This window comes from Ursus maritimus, unplaced genomic scaffold, assembly GCF_017311325.1.
Source record: "Ursus maritimus isolate PB19 unplaced genomic scaffold, ASM1731132v1 scaffold_1, whole genome shotgun sequence".
Classification (NCBI taxonomy): Eukaryota; Metazoa; Chordata; class Mammalia; order Carnivora; family Ursidae; genus Ursus; species Ursus maritimus.
The window spans coordinates 28607270-28625632 of record NW_024423343.1 but is presented as its reverse complement, the minus strand read 5'-3'; the positions used below and the strand labels follow the sequence as shown (position 1 = coordinate 28625632).

The following is an 18363-nucleotide window of genomic DNA, read 5'->3' as shown; positions in this document are numbered from 1 at the left end:
TTAAAGAAAAACCCCAGTGATCTTCATAAAAGAGCAGCTGCTGAACTATCAGACTCTTCAGGTCCCGCCCTTGCCTCAATGATATTTCTTTTTGTTGATCTTGGTTCCATCGGTATTGTTATCTAGGGACGGCTCTTAATAAAGCCAAAGTTGCTTACAAAAAAACAATGGTTTATTTCTTATGTTATTTTTTTTACCACCTCTTAAAAATTTTACAAGGCAATGAATACAAGGAAGAATGAAATAGAGCTGACCCTATGGTTTCTTGCAGACAGAGGATAACAGACAAAATTAATAAACACCCACTTGTACCATCTGAGAGATGAGGATGTCAGGGGCGCCCAGAGCGGCTGGCATTGAAAATGCTTGTCTGTGGAATGATAAAACCCTGCGCTTTTCTCTCCTTCGTAAATCAGCCTCACAGATAAGAAATCTAGCAAGTATAATAAAATTTTTTATTTGTTCTCAATCCTGCTTTCAACGGGAGAGTCTACAGAAGTGAGGAGTAGATTTTGGGATGTGACTTTAATAAAAACCTGGCTGCAGGTGGTGGAAGGTGCAAACTGCTTTATCGTTATTCAATCGCAGAACTCATCCTCTCCGCCGGCGTGCTGGACACGCGAGCTGCGAGTCTGTGTTACAGCGAAACAGATAATGGTGGTGCGCGTGCGTCGCTCCGCAAGATTTATGCGGTGCCCTGAGATCCTGCCGCCTGGAGCTCACGCTGTGCTTATCTCGGGCTTTGGGACTTTTCTTGTTTTCAGATTAGTATTTGGATATCTTTTCTTTCTTTCTTTTTTTTTTTTTTTTTAAGATTTTTATTTATTTATTCGACAGAGATAGAGACCGCCAGCGAGAGAGGGAACACAAGCAGGGGGAGTGGGAGAGGAAGAAGCAGGCTCATAGCGGAGGAGCCCAATGTGGGGCTCAATCCCAGGACTCCGGGATCACACCCTGAGCTGAAGGCAGACGCTTAACGATTGAGCCACCCAGGCGCCCCTAGATATCTTTTCTAGGTAGAACTTTGAACTACTGGTTTTGAGTATTGTTAATATTCCCCATGAGTATTATTCAGGGTCTAAGGCCAGGGGTCATAAAACGTTCAGAAAGTATATCCTCAAATTCTGCGGTTGGTCCACACCCAGGCATTAATGAGGGGAGGCTTGGGCCAACGTTTGCCACTAACTTTCTTTAATGGGAAAGATACCCAGGAAAATAGCAAAATCGAGGGTAAATTTTTGGTGAGCATAGTCTGCCTTTTGTTGATCCCTGGAATAATAAATAATAGTTATAAGTGAGTCTGTCAAAAATCTTCTTCTTCCAAGGACCCTTTTACTGAATGCAGTAGGGAAAATAGAGAAAACTGGGTGCATTGGTCTTTTGGGTCTTCCTCGCTTGCCTCTACTTCCTTTCCTGCCCTACTCCTACCCCTAGGCACTTTGTGAAGCACAGTTTGAAAGCCACTGGTCTAAATAACTTATTAGGCAGAAGGCAAACTATGAAAAGAATTCCAAACTTTAGGAGAAATGTATGTATAACACAACTTCTTTAAGGTCTCATCTGATAAATGTCATAAATCACGTGAAATGCTTTTTTTAATGCAATACAGAACTTACTAGAAATCAATAACTTTAGCTAGGTTGAATCCCTGTTGTTTTTCATATATAGAACCCACTTTATTTCATTTTGGAGAATTTTTACTAAATAAACATTTTTACCATATTTTGCCTTATTTTGCCCACGATAACAGTGAAGGAAAAGAAAATCAGAGCTTTCAACCAGATATAAATTTAATGCAAAAAAAGCAGTTCTCAGAGAATTCTTGGGATAGTTTTAAGATTTGTAACCCAAGGATGATTCATCTGAACATAGTTTTGTATGTTCAGAAAGAGGGGTACGATTTCAAAATGCAAATCTTACGTGGTAGAAGGAATTTTTATTTTCATGCTTAAATCTACAAGTGTAGATAGCTTATTTTACAATTTTATTTTGTGTCAGTATTGGTATTCTGAAAAGGAAACAAACAAAAAATGTCCAGGAAGCAAGTAGGAAAAATTACAAAAAATTTTAAACCCTCGTCCAAAAATGATTTTCTCTTGTCGGGCAGCGAAGCTACATGAGTGACACGTCCAGGTGTACCCCCCCACCCCGCCCCCGCTCCCTCTTCTCTGTGACTAATGGGGTAAGTGCATAGATCAGCCTTCTGGAGCAGTGGTTACTCGCATGGGGGAGTTCTTGTTTTCTCTGTGAATTTTACACAGAGAAATTGTTCAGATCAGATTGTTTCAAGTTCTTAAAGAGAGTCTGTACTTACGTTGGCACAGAGTTTGCACTGATCGTAATTTGAAGGCTGTTCTGTAAATGGAATTCTCAATGCTGTTAAGGGCATCTGGAAAGAAAACATGAAATATCATGGATAAAGGAACATCTCGTTAGATAAATCCCACAACTGAGAAGGGAATCCTAGAGATCATGTAGCCCTGTAGTTATTTTGCAGGTGAGCAAATCAAAGTCTAGAGCTCTCTTTCCTATCTGGGAACAAAAAATAGTGGATTACAGTGTCCCAGGCTGCAAGTGACCCTACAAGACATCCTCTGAGTCTACTAAACTTTTTATGTAAAAATGAAACAGCCTTGGGGCACCTGGGTGGCTCAGTCAGTTAAGGGTCTGCCATCGGCTCAGGTCATGATCTCAGGGTCTTGTGATTGGCCCTGCGTCAGGGCTCCCTGCTCAGGGGGGAGCCTGCTTATTCCTTTCCTTCTGCCCCTTCCTCTCCCCACCCCCGCTCATGCACGCACACTCACTCTCTCTCAGATAAAGAAATAAAATATTTTAAGAAAACAGCCTTATGAAACAAATAGGATAAAAAATTCTGTGTATACTATAAACTCACTTTTGTTAATATATTCTAGTCAGATGTACACACATGTATTTATGCATATATGAAAATGACGTAAAAGCTCTCCATTCATTCATTCCTTCAGCAGATATTCACTGAGCGCTTACTATATGGCCCCAGCATGATTCCAGGCCCTTGAAATATAGCAGTTAACAAAACAGATACAAATCCCTGCCACGTGGAGCTTAATTTCTAGGGGCATTTGTCAAATTGTTAATAGAGGTTATCTCTGGTTGCTCGAATTCTTAGTATGGTTATTTTCATTCTACTAGTTGATATCACCTCGATGTGTTTATAAAGAGCATATGTTATTTTTATAATCAGAAAAGAACTGTTAATATACCTTCTTTTGAGAGTTACCCCCAGCACCATCACTACAACAATGGCTAACATTTCCGAGCCCTTACCAGGCCCAGAGTGCTTGTCCGCCCATTTCACAGCATGGTGGAGAAGAGAAAGCTTTGGAGCCATTAACTAGTTCTTTTTTCTTTTGGGGAAATGAGTTTACTTTTTGATCTTCATTTCCTTCGTCAGATAAATAGGTATGTGTGCTGCAGACATGTTTGCGACTAGAAACACAGGCAGCCCTTTAGCTGCTGTTAAGCAGGCCCTGAAGCGTCACAAAACAAGGGGCTGCTCAGTGGATTCCATCGATTCAAACGGATAGGGCAGGGTAATTTTTGGCGCTATTAATTTCTTTCTTATTCTCGCAGAAGTGGGAGAATTTAGAGGATGAAGAGGCAATTTTTCCATATTCATTCCTGTGTATGTTCCAAGGTCTAAACTCTTCTTACTCCTCTGGACGATTGAACAGCTTCTTCGTGTTTAAGGGGTCACCTTGAAGTCAGCGCACCCAGGCCTTCGTATGATAGGCCCATCGAGGAACTAAAGCCACTCATGGAAATGGGAGAGTTTGACTCAATACTAATAGAATTTCAGGGACTAAGATCAAGGGCAAGTTGTTCTTCCAAAGCAGAACCAGTGCACTGGCTCACCAGAAGAAAGTCGGATGGGGGTTGGGTGGCCAGAGGAGTGGGTTCATTACCTAAATACCACCAGGGTCCCCCACTTTCTGAATCCGCAACCTCATCCTCTCTCGTAGCTCCTCCTCCTTGACCCGTACACACATTCTGGACTCCCCTTGCCTTGAAAACCAATCTTGATGTCAGTGTTGCTCTAGCTATGGCTGTCTCTTTGCCGAACGTGGAGAGGGGCTGAAGCCTGGACAGAAGTCCTGAATACTTCAGATCAGAGGTTCAGCGTCGGAACCTTAAAGGTTATTATCGTGTCTTTAAGGAATGGCTCCTTCCCAAATTAAATTTCATACCAAGCTATAATGACTTGGTTTTGGTTTAGAAAATAGTGTTTCTTGTCCTGGAGTATTGTGCGGAGAAGTCCTAGCCGTTACATGTATGGGTATTGAGTGCCAGGCACTGTGCTAACCCACTGAGGGGCTATGGTGCCAAACCAGGTCAGAGCCACCCCTGGGGAGTTAGAACACGCCAAAAGCTTCTCCTGGGGCACAGACTAATTCAACGATTGATATATGATCATGAGTGGAAGACATGTACCTCAGGTGAATGTGCCTAAAAATGTCATTAAACAAGCAATCTTAAGAACCCTCCCCATCCTCCCCCCCCTTTTTTTGAGCAGGTGCAACCATATCAAAGAAGCTACAATTTGCTCTAAATATTTTGTTATTTAATATTTCCTTATGTTTTGAAAATGCTTTTCAGTTTTCAGCATTAGAGTATGTTGAGAAGTCAGAAGCACTCTGCCCTCTATCTGGAGGAGGAAAACCAATGGAGAGCAGCCAGAATGGTGTGAAACTAGTTTACAAAACTGTAATGCCCAACATTTTCTTTCCTTCTGGAAACTGGCCAGTGTTTGTGCCCCGGTTCCTCTCAGATGCACCCAGTGAATCCAGAGAATCAGCACACTCGGGGCTCCGCGGGTTCCCAGATGCTGCCGTTGGCGGAAGAGCGACTGTGTCACTGCTCTACCATCTGGCCCGTGGCACTCCTGTCAAATTATGTTTTGCAGTGTCATCTGATGAAGTTATGCAGCATAACACGGCAAGCTGTGATCGAGCACAACGTGGAAAATGAATGAGCATTCCAGGTGACTCACTACCAGCTCTGCTTCCTGAAGGCTGCCTTTTTTTTTTTCCTTTCCTGCTGGTGGGAGAAAACTCAAGAAAGGAAGAAGTCGTTTGATGTATGAGGCCCAAAGCTACGAAGAAAGTGGTTTTAGATACTTGAAGAAATAATCATACAAGCTATATACGGTCTTGTTCATGAAAGCAATTTGACCGGGAAACATGTTTTGCTTTAAACTGTTCTTATTTTTGTCACTTTCTCCAGATTCTGAGAATGTAATAAACTGTCCGTCATCTCCAGGGGGATGATCCAGAAATAGATATTTTTGGCCGGTGGTCCTCTAAGTGTGGCTCCAGCATCAGCATGACCTGGGAACTTGTTAGAAATGCATGTTCTCGGGCCCCCGGGTGGCTCAGTCGGTTCAACGTCTGCCTTCAGCTCAGGTCAGGATCCCAGGGCCCGGGGGTCGAGTCCTGCCTCAGGCTCCCTGCTCAGCGGGAGTCTGCTTCTCTGTCTCCCCCCACTGCTCCCCTGCTAATTCTCTGTCTCTGTCTCTCTCACTTAAATAAATAAATGAAATCTTTAAGCCAAAAAAAAAAAAAAAAAGAAAAGAAAAAAAAAGAAAGAAATGCATGTTCTCAGACCCCAGCCTGGACCTAGTGAGTCACAAACTCTGGAGGTGGAACTTGGCATTTTAACACACCCTGTGGCTGATTCTGAGGCACACTCAACTTGGGAAGCCTCCCTTTAGGGAAATTTGGGCTTTGAATGGATTATCTACGGCTTTGTATGACACTTAGTACAATGAGGGCTTAAGTTAGGGAAACCCAAAGATGATCTGGATCATTCATAGTGCTGTTTTAGATAGATAACTTGAGATATTATAGAATTTTATACAAAGCAAGTGAAGTTAACGATTAGATTTCAGCTAGCAGAATAAGGCTGAAACTAGATTCAGTAATAATGATGTCACAAGCCAGGGGCGCCTGAGGGGCTCAGTGGCTTCAGCACTGGCCTTCTGCTCAGGCCGTGATCCCAGAGTCCTGGGATCGAGCCCCCCACATTGGGCTCCCTGCTCAGCAGGGGAATCTGCTTCTCCTTCTCCCTCCCCCTGTTCATGTTCTCTCTTGCTCACTGTCTCTTTCAAACGAATAAATAAAATCTTAAAAAAAAAAGTCACAAGCCACTCTTGGGCTTTCCACGGCATTCAGAGATATTGGTAGAAAGGGGAATTAGTGTCTTCATACCCATTTATCAAATATTTATACAGTGACAGCTGTGAGACCCACGTAGTATTGTGAACGTACCCCGACATTAAAATATCTACAGTGAAGTCATTTTAATAGTAAACCATGAAAATATACAAAAATAAGATAAGCCACTTTTTGTATATTTGAATAGCAATTTAAGGTGTAATTATATCGAGAACAAGTCTTTTGTTAAATTACTGTTGGCGCTTTGGGAACAACAGACCAAATACTCTTCCATACATTATGAATTTCTGTTTAGAAAAAAAAAGAAAATCTTTTTAATCACCCACTTGTTTCTTTTTCTGCCAGATGCCAAATGTCAACTCTTCTGCAACTCAGAAGTCTGAAAACACAACATCTGTGCTTCGTTTTTTTGTTTACAAACTGTGCTCAGAACCTTGAGAATAATACCCACCTTGTTTACCTGGGTCCATTTCAGGAATTTCTTAGAATGGCAGATGGTTAAGAGGGTCCCTGGAACTGGAAACAAACCAATATTTTTAGTAGAAGGTTTTGCAGTAGAAGGGGAAGGATGGGAGAACAAAAAGACCACTGGGCAAAGTCATTTCACCTGCAGAACAATGAATGAAAAGTGTTCAAGGAGCCTGTGTAATCTCTTGGGAGGATAAAAAGAAGGAATGTGGGGCTAGACACTTCTCACACTGGCCACCCTTGTGGGGATTTGGGGCTGTATCTCCGCAACTAGCAACAGCTCCTGAAACTAGTATGTGAATACTTGGAACTTTTGAGGCATTGTAATTTTAATCTCACTTCAAGAAAATGTAAACTTACTTGAATTTTTAAGGACACAATTTGAAGCTCTCAATCCTTAAATTTCTAACAGTACTATGTTAAATAATCTACATCTCAAATTTCTGACAAATACTAAGCACTTATCACATATATATGTATATATGTGTGTGTATACATAGAATTCAATCAACATATTATTTTAAGTAGAGTAGTCAGGAGCACTTGGGTGGCTCAGTTGGTTAAGCGTCTGACTTTGGCTCAGGTTATGATCTTAGGGTCCTGGGATCAAGTTCCGTGTAGGGCTCCCTGCTCAGAGGGGAGTCTGCTTCTCCTTCTCCCTCTGTCACTGCCTCTCCCCCTGCTCATGCTCTCTCCATCTCTCAAATAAATAAATAAAAACTATTTTTTTAAAAAAAGTAGTCCATTAGTCACCTGTTGCTTCATGTTGCAACTATTGTTCAAATCACACACATATATGTATTTACTGACAACAAAAAGAATGGGTTAATGGGTTATGCTGTAAGAAATCTTATATGGTTCTAAGAAAAATAATTTTTAACATAAGCAGTTGAGAACTGTTTTTAAAAGTTACATGATAATTAAATTTCAATAATACTTTCCTCCTCTTCTAATGAAGGAATTAATTAATGGCAAACAGTTTTACAAACAAAAACCGACAACATTAGTTACTTGAAAATATGCTAGCAATAGGGGTAATCCCAGACTTGCCCCAAACTAGGAAGTTTCCAAATATATTCAAGTAAGATTTGTTTTGAAAAGTTATAGCAAGGCAATCAGATCAGAACTCTTTTTGGTGTAGAACTGCTCCCCTGAGCTCTTCCTAAAGCCCCCAGGTAGGTACAGAAGGGCCAGCCTCCACTCCATCAACAGTGCAGCTAGAAATAAAATTATTTGCCTCCTCGCCAGCTCCTTACCTTTCTTACTTTATTGGGAAGCAGGTTAGCCAAACAGCCTGTATAGGTTAGTCAGCAGATTTGAAAGAAGGAAAAGCTGAGTAATAACAGATTTCCAGATGTGGCGTTCCCATGGAGAGTTGATGTCTTATTCTGACTGCCCAGCAATTTCAGGCAAAGCAGTGACATTGAGGCTTCAACCCTTTTTAAGGCCTCACAAAAGTACATTCATTAGTAATAAAGATCTTGAATAATTTAAAGCTACGCCTACCTCTGTTTCAATGGACTGTTTCTGTATTACTTTCATGTGTGGGAGAGGCAAGTAAAGCACCTTCTGGGTGCTGTGGAGAACAGGGATGCCCTAGAGATTGGGGTATGGTAAGAAGGGCTCCATATCCCAGGAAATGGCCACCTTACTAACCATCCCAGAGAAGAGTGACCTAGAAATGGAATCTAATTCATTTGATTAATTCTTTCATCAATACGGAAGTACTGCTACACATTTTTAAAAGGCAACAAATATAAGGCAAGTGTTCAAAATGGTAAGGATTTGTTACAAGAGCACATTTCCTTTGAAGTTTTTAGTATCATCTGAAAATGTTTTTTAAGAAATTCAGATTAAAAATAAACCTGTTGGAATCCTAATAAGGATTTATAGATTAAAAAATGATGTCTCATGAACCAATGTATTAGAACTTCACCACTAGTGTTGTCAGACTGCTGGGGAAGTGAGGAGCTGATGCTAACATCTTTCAAAAGGGTTAGAAAAGCACGGGTTTATTACTTCATGAGTATATTACTTTTCTGTGCCCTGGCGAGCCAGAATGTCTGGGAGCGCATGGTCCCAATTGAAGCACTTAAAACAATTATGATAAATGGTCACTAATCTACTCCAGTAGATACAGGATAAAAATCTGATAAAAATCAGTTTTCGAAAGTGAGTATGATATCCAAGGATAGCCATTGTGTTCCTTTCTTTTTGAAAAGTATTACTATGGTTTCTTGAAAACAAACTTGGGACATTTTAAAGAATGAAAAATGGATTAATAATGGGGTTAGAATGGATTAAGAGGAGGGGAGAAAACAACCCATCATTTACCTTTTCCTATATAGATTATATTGATTTTCTGGGAACAGATAAGACAATGTGGGAAAAGAGTAAGTTTATCTCACATGAAATCTATGTCTTTTGAGTGCTAGAGACTCAAAGTTGAAATCATATTTACAAGTTTTATGTTCCATTATATCTTGGCAATAGAGGGCATTGAGATGTTTTACTGAATGTTGCCTTGTTGAGATCTGAGCAGCCCTCTGGTTCTGATTAATTCCGTGGCTCAAGAATCTTAGCACCATAAAAAAAAAATACTGTCTGAAGCTCCAGTCAAAATGACATAATCAGATAGACAAATATTTAAGGACATACAAACGAACTAAGGTTTGTTGGAAAGTAATTTAAGCAAATGGGCAATTGATAGTCTGAGCTCTCAGTCTGGCTGTTTTCGACAGAGTGAGATAAAAGCTACCAGGACTGTTTTGGTTTCACTTACTTCTGTTAACTGCAAAGTTTTAGTTACTGTTGTACCTCCTGGTTCAAGCTCAGGCAGACTCAGCCACATTAAGGCTTTCTCTTTCAACTCGGTTTAGATTATAAACCAGTTACTGCAATTTTACTACATCATAGATAACCAGCTGGGGGGCATTTTTTTGCTGACATGGTGGTAAGTTCTGTAAATCGTAATTTGTAATTGACACACTTTACCTCCTGAAACAGAGCAGCCCCACCCTGAGGAAGCAGGTAGGAAGAAGGTTCAAACTTCCTGCACAACGTGCCCTGATTTGGACATAACAGGATCCACAGGAACCAGAAACTGGGTGACCATTGCTTATTGTTCACGGGTACTGTTTTTTGGAGGCAGTCAGTGTTCTGTTCACCCTCTATCTGCTAGCTCTTCACATGCGCATTTGAAGACTCCACCTCCCCAGAGAGAAAGAAGAGCCTTGACACATTGCACCCTAAAATGCGTAGGTAGTCCCTTATATAAATTACAAGATAATTTTATATACATATTTACATATGTATGAACAATTTCAAGGAAAAATTAAGTACTAAAATTGACTCAAGATAAAATAGAGGAAAGGGAACATTTGCACACCGTTGGTAAGACTGTACATTGGTACAGCCATTATGGAAAACAATGTGGAGATCCCTCAAAAAATTAAAAATAGGTCTACCATATGATCCAGCAATTCTACTTCTGGGTGTATATCCAAAGGAAACAAAATCAGTATCTCAAAGAGATCTCTGCGCTCGTATGTTCACTGCGGCGTTATTCTCAATAGCCAAAATATAGAAATAACTTAAGTGTTCATCAGTGGGTGAATGGATAAAGAATATGTGGTATATTTTTACAATGGAGTATTATTCAGCCTTAAAAAGGAAGGAAATCCTGCCATTTGCAATGATATGGATGAACCTAGAGGATATTATGTTCAGTGAAATAAGCCAGACACAGAGACAAATATCACACAATCTCACTTATATATGGACTTTTTTTAAAAAGAAGAAAAAAGTTGACCTCATAGTAACAGACAGCAGGATGGTGTTTACCAGAGATGGGGGGAGGGTGGGGTGGGAGATTCTGAGCAAAGCTCATCCTTTAGGCTTCACTGAGGTCTTCCATGACCACCCTATCTGAAGTAGCTTTTATGCATCACTCTACTTTATTCACAGCTATAAACACAAACTGTGGTCATCTCAGTTTTTTATATGTTAATTTGTTTATTATTTTTCTTCTCTACTAGAAAGCAAGCTCCTCAAAGGCAGGAACAAAAGCTCTTTTCTTTGTCCCTGTATGACAATGTGATTTGTAATAATTAATATATATTTGGTCTTTGTCTTTCTGGCACAGAGCTCTTAAAACCCTTGGGGTTTCTTGGGGCACCTGGGTGGCTCAGTCGGTTAAGCGTCTGACTCTTGATTTTGGCCCAGGTCATGATCTCAGGGCAATGAGATCAAACCCCACGTTGGGCTCTGAACTCAGTCAGTGTGGAGTCTGCTTGAGATTCTCTTTCTCCTGCTTCCTCTGCCTCTCCCCTTGCTTGCACCCTGTCTCTCTCTCAAATAAGTAAATAACCCTTGGAATTTCCTAAGGAATAGGAAGGCTAGCACGTCTTCTGTTATGCAAATGAGGTAACTTTTGGCCCCATCTAAGGAAGGAGGCTGGTTGTCAGGGGAACCAACCCCATGATTAGAAGATTGGAACTTTTAAGTCTTACCCCTGATTTCCAGGGAAGAGAGAGGAGCTAGAGGTTAAATCAATCACCAATGGCCAGTGATATCATCACTCATTCTTATGCAATGAAGCTTTCATAAAAACCCAGAATGGTGGGGTTCAGAGATCTTCTGGAGTGGTGAACATGTGGAGATTTGGGGTGAGTGCTGCACTGGAGAGGGTATGGAAGCTTTGTGCCCTTTCCCCATACCCTGCTCTATGCACCTCTTCCATCTGGCTCCTGAGTTATACCCATCTGTAATAAGCTGGTACTCTTGTAGGTAAAATGTTTCTCTGAATTCTGTGAGCCCCTCTAGCATATTAATTGAATCCAAAAAAAGGGTTGTTGTGACCTTTGATCTGTAAGCTGGTGGGTCAGAAGCACAGGTGACAACCTGGACTTTTGATCAGTATCTGAAGTGGGGGGGGGCAGTCTTGTAGGACTGAGCTCTTCACCTGTGGGATCTGATCTTATCTCTGGGTAGACAGTGTCGGAGTTGAATTGAATTGTAGGATAACCAGATGGTACTGGAGTCTTGCTTGGTGGTGGGGGAACCCCCACATCTCAGAATCGGGAGCAGAATTATGCGTTGTATCCTCAGTGCTTTCTTCCCACATTGCATGAGCTGTCATAAGCACTCAAGAAACATGTTGAAAAAATGAATCAGGAGAGACTGATTGGCAGTAAGCAGGAAGAGAATGCCCTGCCCATCTCAACCAGTCTATATTGTATATGGCTTTACTGTGGAGATGAAAATTAGAGTATGAGGCCATCAGATTTCCACATCATCTAAACACTTTTCCTCGTTCTGACTCCAAGCCTTCTGATGATAATTTTGTCTCCATCTAGCTTGCACAGGAAGTGAATTCACTGTTACATCTGTGGACATCTCGTATCCTCGGTAGTTCTATTTTAAAGCTCAGATTTATAAATTGGAATTCTTGTATTCTTGTTCCATCATTTGTCTTGTCGTCTTGGTTGTATGAGGATCACTAACGGTGCCTGGAAACTACACTCCTTATCCTGTGAAGATGAGGAATAGGCTTTGGTGGTGGATTCTACCAAGGTAGTGTCACCCTAGTAGTAACCTTCCCACTTCCTTGGAAACTCATTGGTTTTCCTTTTCTTTTGTACTTCAAGAAATAATAATGAATGCAGATTTTCAGAATTTTGAAGAGAGGGATCAAAAACATATATCTGTCAAAGTTGTGTGTCAGGCATTGTCATAGGTGCTTAGAGAACATTAGAACAGATGAAGATCCCTTCATTCTAGTGTGGGAGATGGAAAATATGAGTATAACATGAACAAACTATATAACTTTAGACTATTAAAGTGCTGTGGGATAAAACAAAGTATAGGCTTGAGATTGCTAAGAAGGGCTGATTACAGTATTAAATAGCATGGTACATGTGGGCTTCATTAAGAAGCGTAATTTCAGCAAAGACTTGAAAGAAGTGAAGGTGCTGGTTAAATACCACTTAGGGAAATAGTGTTCCAAGTAGAGGCTCCCAGGTGGAGGGGTGCCTGGGAGATGTAAGATACAGCCAAGAAGCCAGCGTGGTCAGAGCAGAGTGGGATGAGAATGGGGGAGAGCTGTAGTAGAGAGACGCAAAGGTGGGAGTAGAAACATTTCATAGGGCTTCTGGGGCCATTGTAAGGACTTTGGCTTTTACTCTGAAGTAAATGGAGGGCCTCAATAGGCTTTTAACGCAGAGGAGGTACAATATGATTCACATTTTAAAAGGAAGCATCACTTTGGCTATCATCCTGAGAATAATTTGTAGGAGGTCAAAGATAGAAGGGGGACCAATCAGGAGGCTCCGCATTAATCCAGAAGACAGATTGCAGTGGCTTAGACCCAGGGTGGTAATGGTGGAGATTGGCTTCTGGCAAAACCAGAAGAATATTTTGAAGGTAGAGCCGATGGAATTTTCTAAGAGCCTGAGTGCAGAATGTGAAAGAAAGAGAAATCAAGGATGACTCCAAGGGGTTTGATTTGAGCAAGTGGAAGGATAAAGTTTCCCTTTAATGAGATTCTGTGGAAAGAGTAGCTTTGGGGTGGGAGATGTTGGAGTTAAAAGACAAATTTGGGACTTGTGAATTTCTTTGCCTGTTAGCCATTCGACTGTAAATATGACGTAGCATAGATGAGTCTGAGGTTTGGAGTAGATGACTGCCTGGTGACACAGATTTGGGAGTTACTTACGTATAGGTGGCATGTAAAGTCATGGGACAGGCTGGGATCATGAATAGGTGAGTGTAAATAGAGAAGATAACCAAGGACAGATCCTTGGGGTCTCGTCAACATTATAAGAGGAGAAGAGGAAGAACTAGCAAGGGATACTGAGACAGAGCAGGGTTAGTTCATGGACATTCAATAGGAAGAAAACCATGAGAGTGTCAGGCCTTGGAAGGCAAGTGAAGTATATCAGAGAGAGTAAACGATCAACCATGTCAAACACTGATGGTAGGTCAAGTCAGCCTGGGGACTGAGAGCCATAATGGGATTTTTCAAACATTGAGGTAGTTCTTGGGGAACGAAGATGAAAGCTTGCTTGGCGGCCTTACTTGAGTGTGACCATTGCGTGTTGTTCTTAAGCAAGACACACTCCAGTTTGTGACCACTGTCCCAGAGACAAGTAGCATAACTATGAGAAAGGAGGAGACTGTGTGTATTCTGCAAAATCCCTGCTTATGGAGCCTTTGTATGGAAATCAGGCTTCTTTGTACCAATGAAGTGAGAAAGTTGTGATTAGATGTCTCTGTGGGCTCATAATTTCTGCCCAGAAGAAATTAATGTGAAGGACAGAGCAGCCGCTCATTCTTGGGAGGGTTACTAGTTTTCCTTCCAGCAGCTCAGCTATAAGGTTGGGTAACTTTTCTGTGTCCTTTACAGAATGAGTGAGCATTCAGCTGTGGGACAAGGAAATTTTAGAGTTAAAGATGTTTATGTTAAGGCCAGCAAAGGAGCAAATGACAGTTGCAAAGGACATCATCTCCCACTTGTACCTGGTAGGGAGTAGAGGGAGGAAAAAGGCTCTTTAATCTGTTTCTACATGTTGGAGTCCCATGATTTTCATTTCTCTGAGATAAAAAGAAAGAAATAATGATTTGGTCAAGAGAGGGAAGGCCACCCACTGTGTCAGACCTAAAGACGCTTCAATGAGATAAGGTTTGGGGACACTCTAGGAAGGGCAGATGGTGCGTGCAAAATCAGGGCAGGCTGCAAACCTAAGGCTCACAGGATTGTGGTGGACCGCAGTTTGGAGAGCACTGAGGAGGCCTGAAACATTTTACTGGTAAGTATGGAGAGGAATCCTGTGGTCAGAAAATGAAATGCAGACTAAACTATCCGGGGTGGAGGAGTGAGTAGAAGGCACTGGGGATGTGGCTGACTTAGGGTGCGATGGCCCATAGGCTGGGCGGTGCGGCCAAAGTATGGTCCCCTGATCAGCAGCACCAGCAGCACCTGAGAATGTGATAAAAATGCAAATTCTCAGGCTCTACCTGAGACCTACTGAGTTAGAAACTCTGGAGGTGGGCCCAGCAATCTGTTTTAACAGGTGATTCTAATTCATGCCAATGTTGAAAAACACTGGACTAGGACTGAACTAGGCATTTACTAACTGAAATTGGGGAGAATATTACAAATAGGAGTCAATAAAGGTTTTGATCCTGGCTGAGTGGGAGAAGTCAGTCGTTCAAATTATCTAAAAATATTTCATATTCGTTCCTCTGAAACAAATAACAACAAATTGAAAGACACTTCTCTATCAAATTATATAGCTGTTGGCTGTTAAGTGTATACAGTTGTGTATATGTATCTCTCCATATCTACTTGCTAACAACTAACAGGGGCCTAAACCATAAAGTTGTTTATTGTTTATTTGACAGAAATTCTGAAGTTGGTCCAGAGTTGGTTCAGAGGCTCTTTTAATTCATCAAGGTCTCAGTCCTAGGTGCCAGGCTTTTCCTCTTTCCACACTGCCACCCACCTGGTGGCACCATACTGGTGATGTGTCTCCTCATGGCCACAGAAATGGCTGTCCAAGCTGCAAGCATTATCCTGGTAGAAGTTCATTTTACACAAGACGGAAGTTGGTGGAAGCCAGAGTGCTTTCTTTTCCTACGCCATTCATTCATCTCCAACCCCAATTGCCCCCTCCATACACCTCCAGAAGACTTCCCATGTATCATTGTACAAAACTGGATCACATGCCTGCCCCCAGACCAGTTACCAGCACACGGGACTGGATTAGCTCTAGCAAGATCCATGCCCTGGGTTTGGGCCTATTGCTCATCCTAACAAAATCAGAGTTCTGTTAGTCAGGATAATGGGGCAGGGCTGTAGGGAGAGCAAGTAGCAGTGTTTGCTATGGTTATAAGGACATACACACTTAACCTATATTTCCGTGACCGGTGATTACTTTATTCGCATACAGCTTCTGTCTGAGTAAATTTTCTACCGAATATTTCTCCCTCATGCCTTTATCATACAGTTTTAATAATAGAGAGAAATTATTTTTAATAACCTCATATTAAAGTTATTTCTAATGGAAAGACCAGACTTGAGATTTCCCAGGTTGGTCTATTATTCACATCAGGCTACCATGACAGCTAGTGCATTAGCTAAAACAAAACAAAACTCTCTAAGAGATGTTTTTGAAGTGACACTGCACTATTTTTAAACAAATAGCAAACGCTAATACTTTCCTTTTGGTGTAATTCCATATCTTATATTAATTTGGGACAAATGTGTGATACTATGTGTAATGATTAATATCAATTTGTTGTGCGCTCCTGTGGGAGTCTATGCTAGAGTATCCTGGTAATCCTATAGTGGTTCCAACATATGATAGCTCGTATTCATGCTGGAAAGAACAGCCTGCTGGGGATGGGGCTGAATGTTTCCTACAGTGTCTCTACAAAGGAGAAACTCTGCCCCTGTCTCTCTCTAGCCCCTTCTAGATGTCCACCTAGAGAAGCTGCTGATTATCTGAATGGTCAGGGCTTCACACACGGGAAAGTATATCACAAACGAGCAGGGTACTGCCTTGAAAGGTGATGGATCTTCATAGCTATATTCTCTATTCCAGCTTTGCCATCTGGTTCCCACTGATATGTGGCCGGCATACCCGATTCAGGGGGAAAGGAACAGGAAGCTTTGCTTGGGTTTCTTGATCTGAGTCACATTCTCCAATCTAGCTCAGTCTTACCATGAAGAAGCCCTGTATGTAGATGAATGACCACCACATGCCCAGCTATGTGTAGAGCGCTGTGTGACATCCCATCCAGTTAGTGTTCTTTGTGGTCACACCCCTTGATTGAGGATACCACAAGGAGAGGCAAGGGAAACGGTAGGATTAGGGCACAAAACCTTACCCAAAGTCCTTAACACTGACAGACATTAAGTTTTCTTTACAATAACATCAAATGAGGTGCCGACTTTGGAAACAACAAAAGTTAGTCACAGTTTTGAATCATAATGGTACAGAAGCAATGAAGGAGCATCTGAAATTTTCCTGAATTTTCAGAAAGTAATTTGTACTGTAAGAGCTATTTAAACTACAGAGAAAAGCATAGAGATCAGCAGTTTTTAAAGTGACTCCTGGGCTCTCAAAAGTTCCTAATTGGTATTTGTAAAGGGTTCTATTAGCTTGAAAATATATGAGCATATTGGTTTGACTACTACTACAGTCTTAATAAAGACTGTAATTTTTACTTAAACTATGTAATTATATAGTAAAAATATTAGGCTTTCCTTTTAAAATTCCATTTATTCAGGCCACATTTGGTGTCCAGAAACAGAAACCTATTCCATCTGAGCTAAAGTAGAAGTGTGATTCATTGTAAAGATAATTATCCCAAGCAAATCCAAGGAAAACAATACACAGCCAGACCTCATGAAGCTGGTGAACCTGACTAGCTCTGAAGACCTCAAGCAGAACTGTGTGGCCCTCTCTAAGTCACTACCTTTACCATGATCCAGACACCAACTTACTCAGCCATTTTTCTCAGTGCAAATTTTTTGACACCGTTAGAGAAAATCTATTTGGCTCCCCTTGAGTAAGGTGTGTTTATTCTAGTCCAATCAGTTGAAGCCAAGGTGGTGAGGACAGCCAAGCAAACATGGCCGCTCACGTCCATGCCTTAGGTATGGCCTGTGGGAGGAAGCAGGCTCTTTTAGAAGCATATATGGGCAAGGATGCAATGACTGGCCACTGTATTTTAATGTAGTTTAAAAAAAAACAGCAATTGACACCAAACTATATGAGAAAATGGGACAATAAGGAAACCTATGAGCGGATTCAGGTAACACAAAATGATTGAACTCACTTTTGTGTGTGTGTGCTGTCACTGTTATTATCTAGCATAACATCATCTAAGATGGAAGTCAATCTTTCAAACTATTCTTCCCTAAATACAGGCGTTCGTGGGTCTTTCCACATTTATTACACTACCAGGTAACTTTATAGTTGGTCTAATTTATCTGTTGGTGCTCCACACTTTTGTCTTCAGAATCTGTAAAAGGAGGAGAATGAGAAGGTGTAACTATTTAAAAATCCATTAGTAAACTACGTTTTCATTATCTTTTCATTTGCTATCCTCTTTCTTCTGTTTCCTGGATTCCTGTGTTCAATCTGATTCAATTGAGGGAGTGTGTGTGAGAGGGATTCTATCTGCGGGGGACATCAAACCGCAAGACCGTCATTAGACACTTTCATATAGCAAAACTAAATTCTGGCCTCCCTCCTGACCTTAATCTACTTCTATGTGCAGTGTTGCTTGGTTCCTTTGCTTCTTATTCTGAATCTTGTTTGCAGCTACATTGTCAGTTCCATTTCTTCTCTTGGCCCTGCCTCTCGTCTATGTACTGATTCTAATTTCCCATAGTTAGCCCCACTCCAAAGCCCATCATCCTATACGTTTTCAGAACAGAAGGTACCAAGGATTTGTTCATTTTATTGGACATTCAAATAAGAGTGTGGAGGCATGGGTGAATATCCTGACTGGTCAACCCCAGCCTCGTTTTCATAAAATACCATGCCAACTAAGTTATAGACTTTGAAAATCTGGACTTGCAGATTTATGTGTCCGTTTACTTTCTTATTCATCCTAAGGGAAGAATTCAGTTGCCATTGACATAGCCCTGGTTATAAATGTAGGAAGGGAG

At 41.2% G+C, this 18363-nt stretch overlaps 1 protein-coding gene across 1 annotated transcript in view; it reads right to left on the bottom strand.

Moving 5' to 3' along the window:
* The window catches only part of DYTN (dystrotelin), a 50219-nt gene extending 43537 nt beyond the window's left edge, over window positions 1-6682 (bottom strand). The window contains 2 exon segments of the mRNA XM_008687413.2: window positions 2315-2389; window positions 6664-6682. Of these exon segments, the coding sequence (XP_008685635.2) occupies window positions 2315-2389; window positions 6664-6682 (94 nt within the window).
* Between the last annotated feature and the right edge of the window lie 11681 nt (window positions 6683-18363).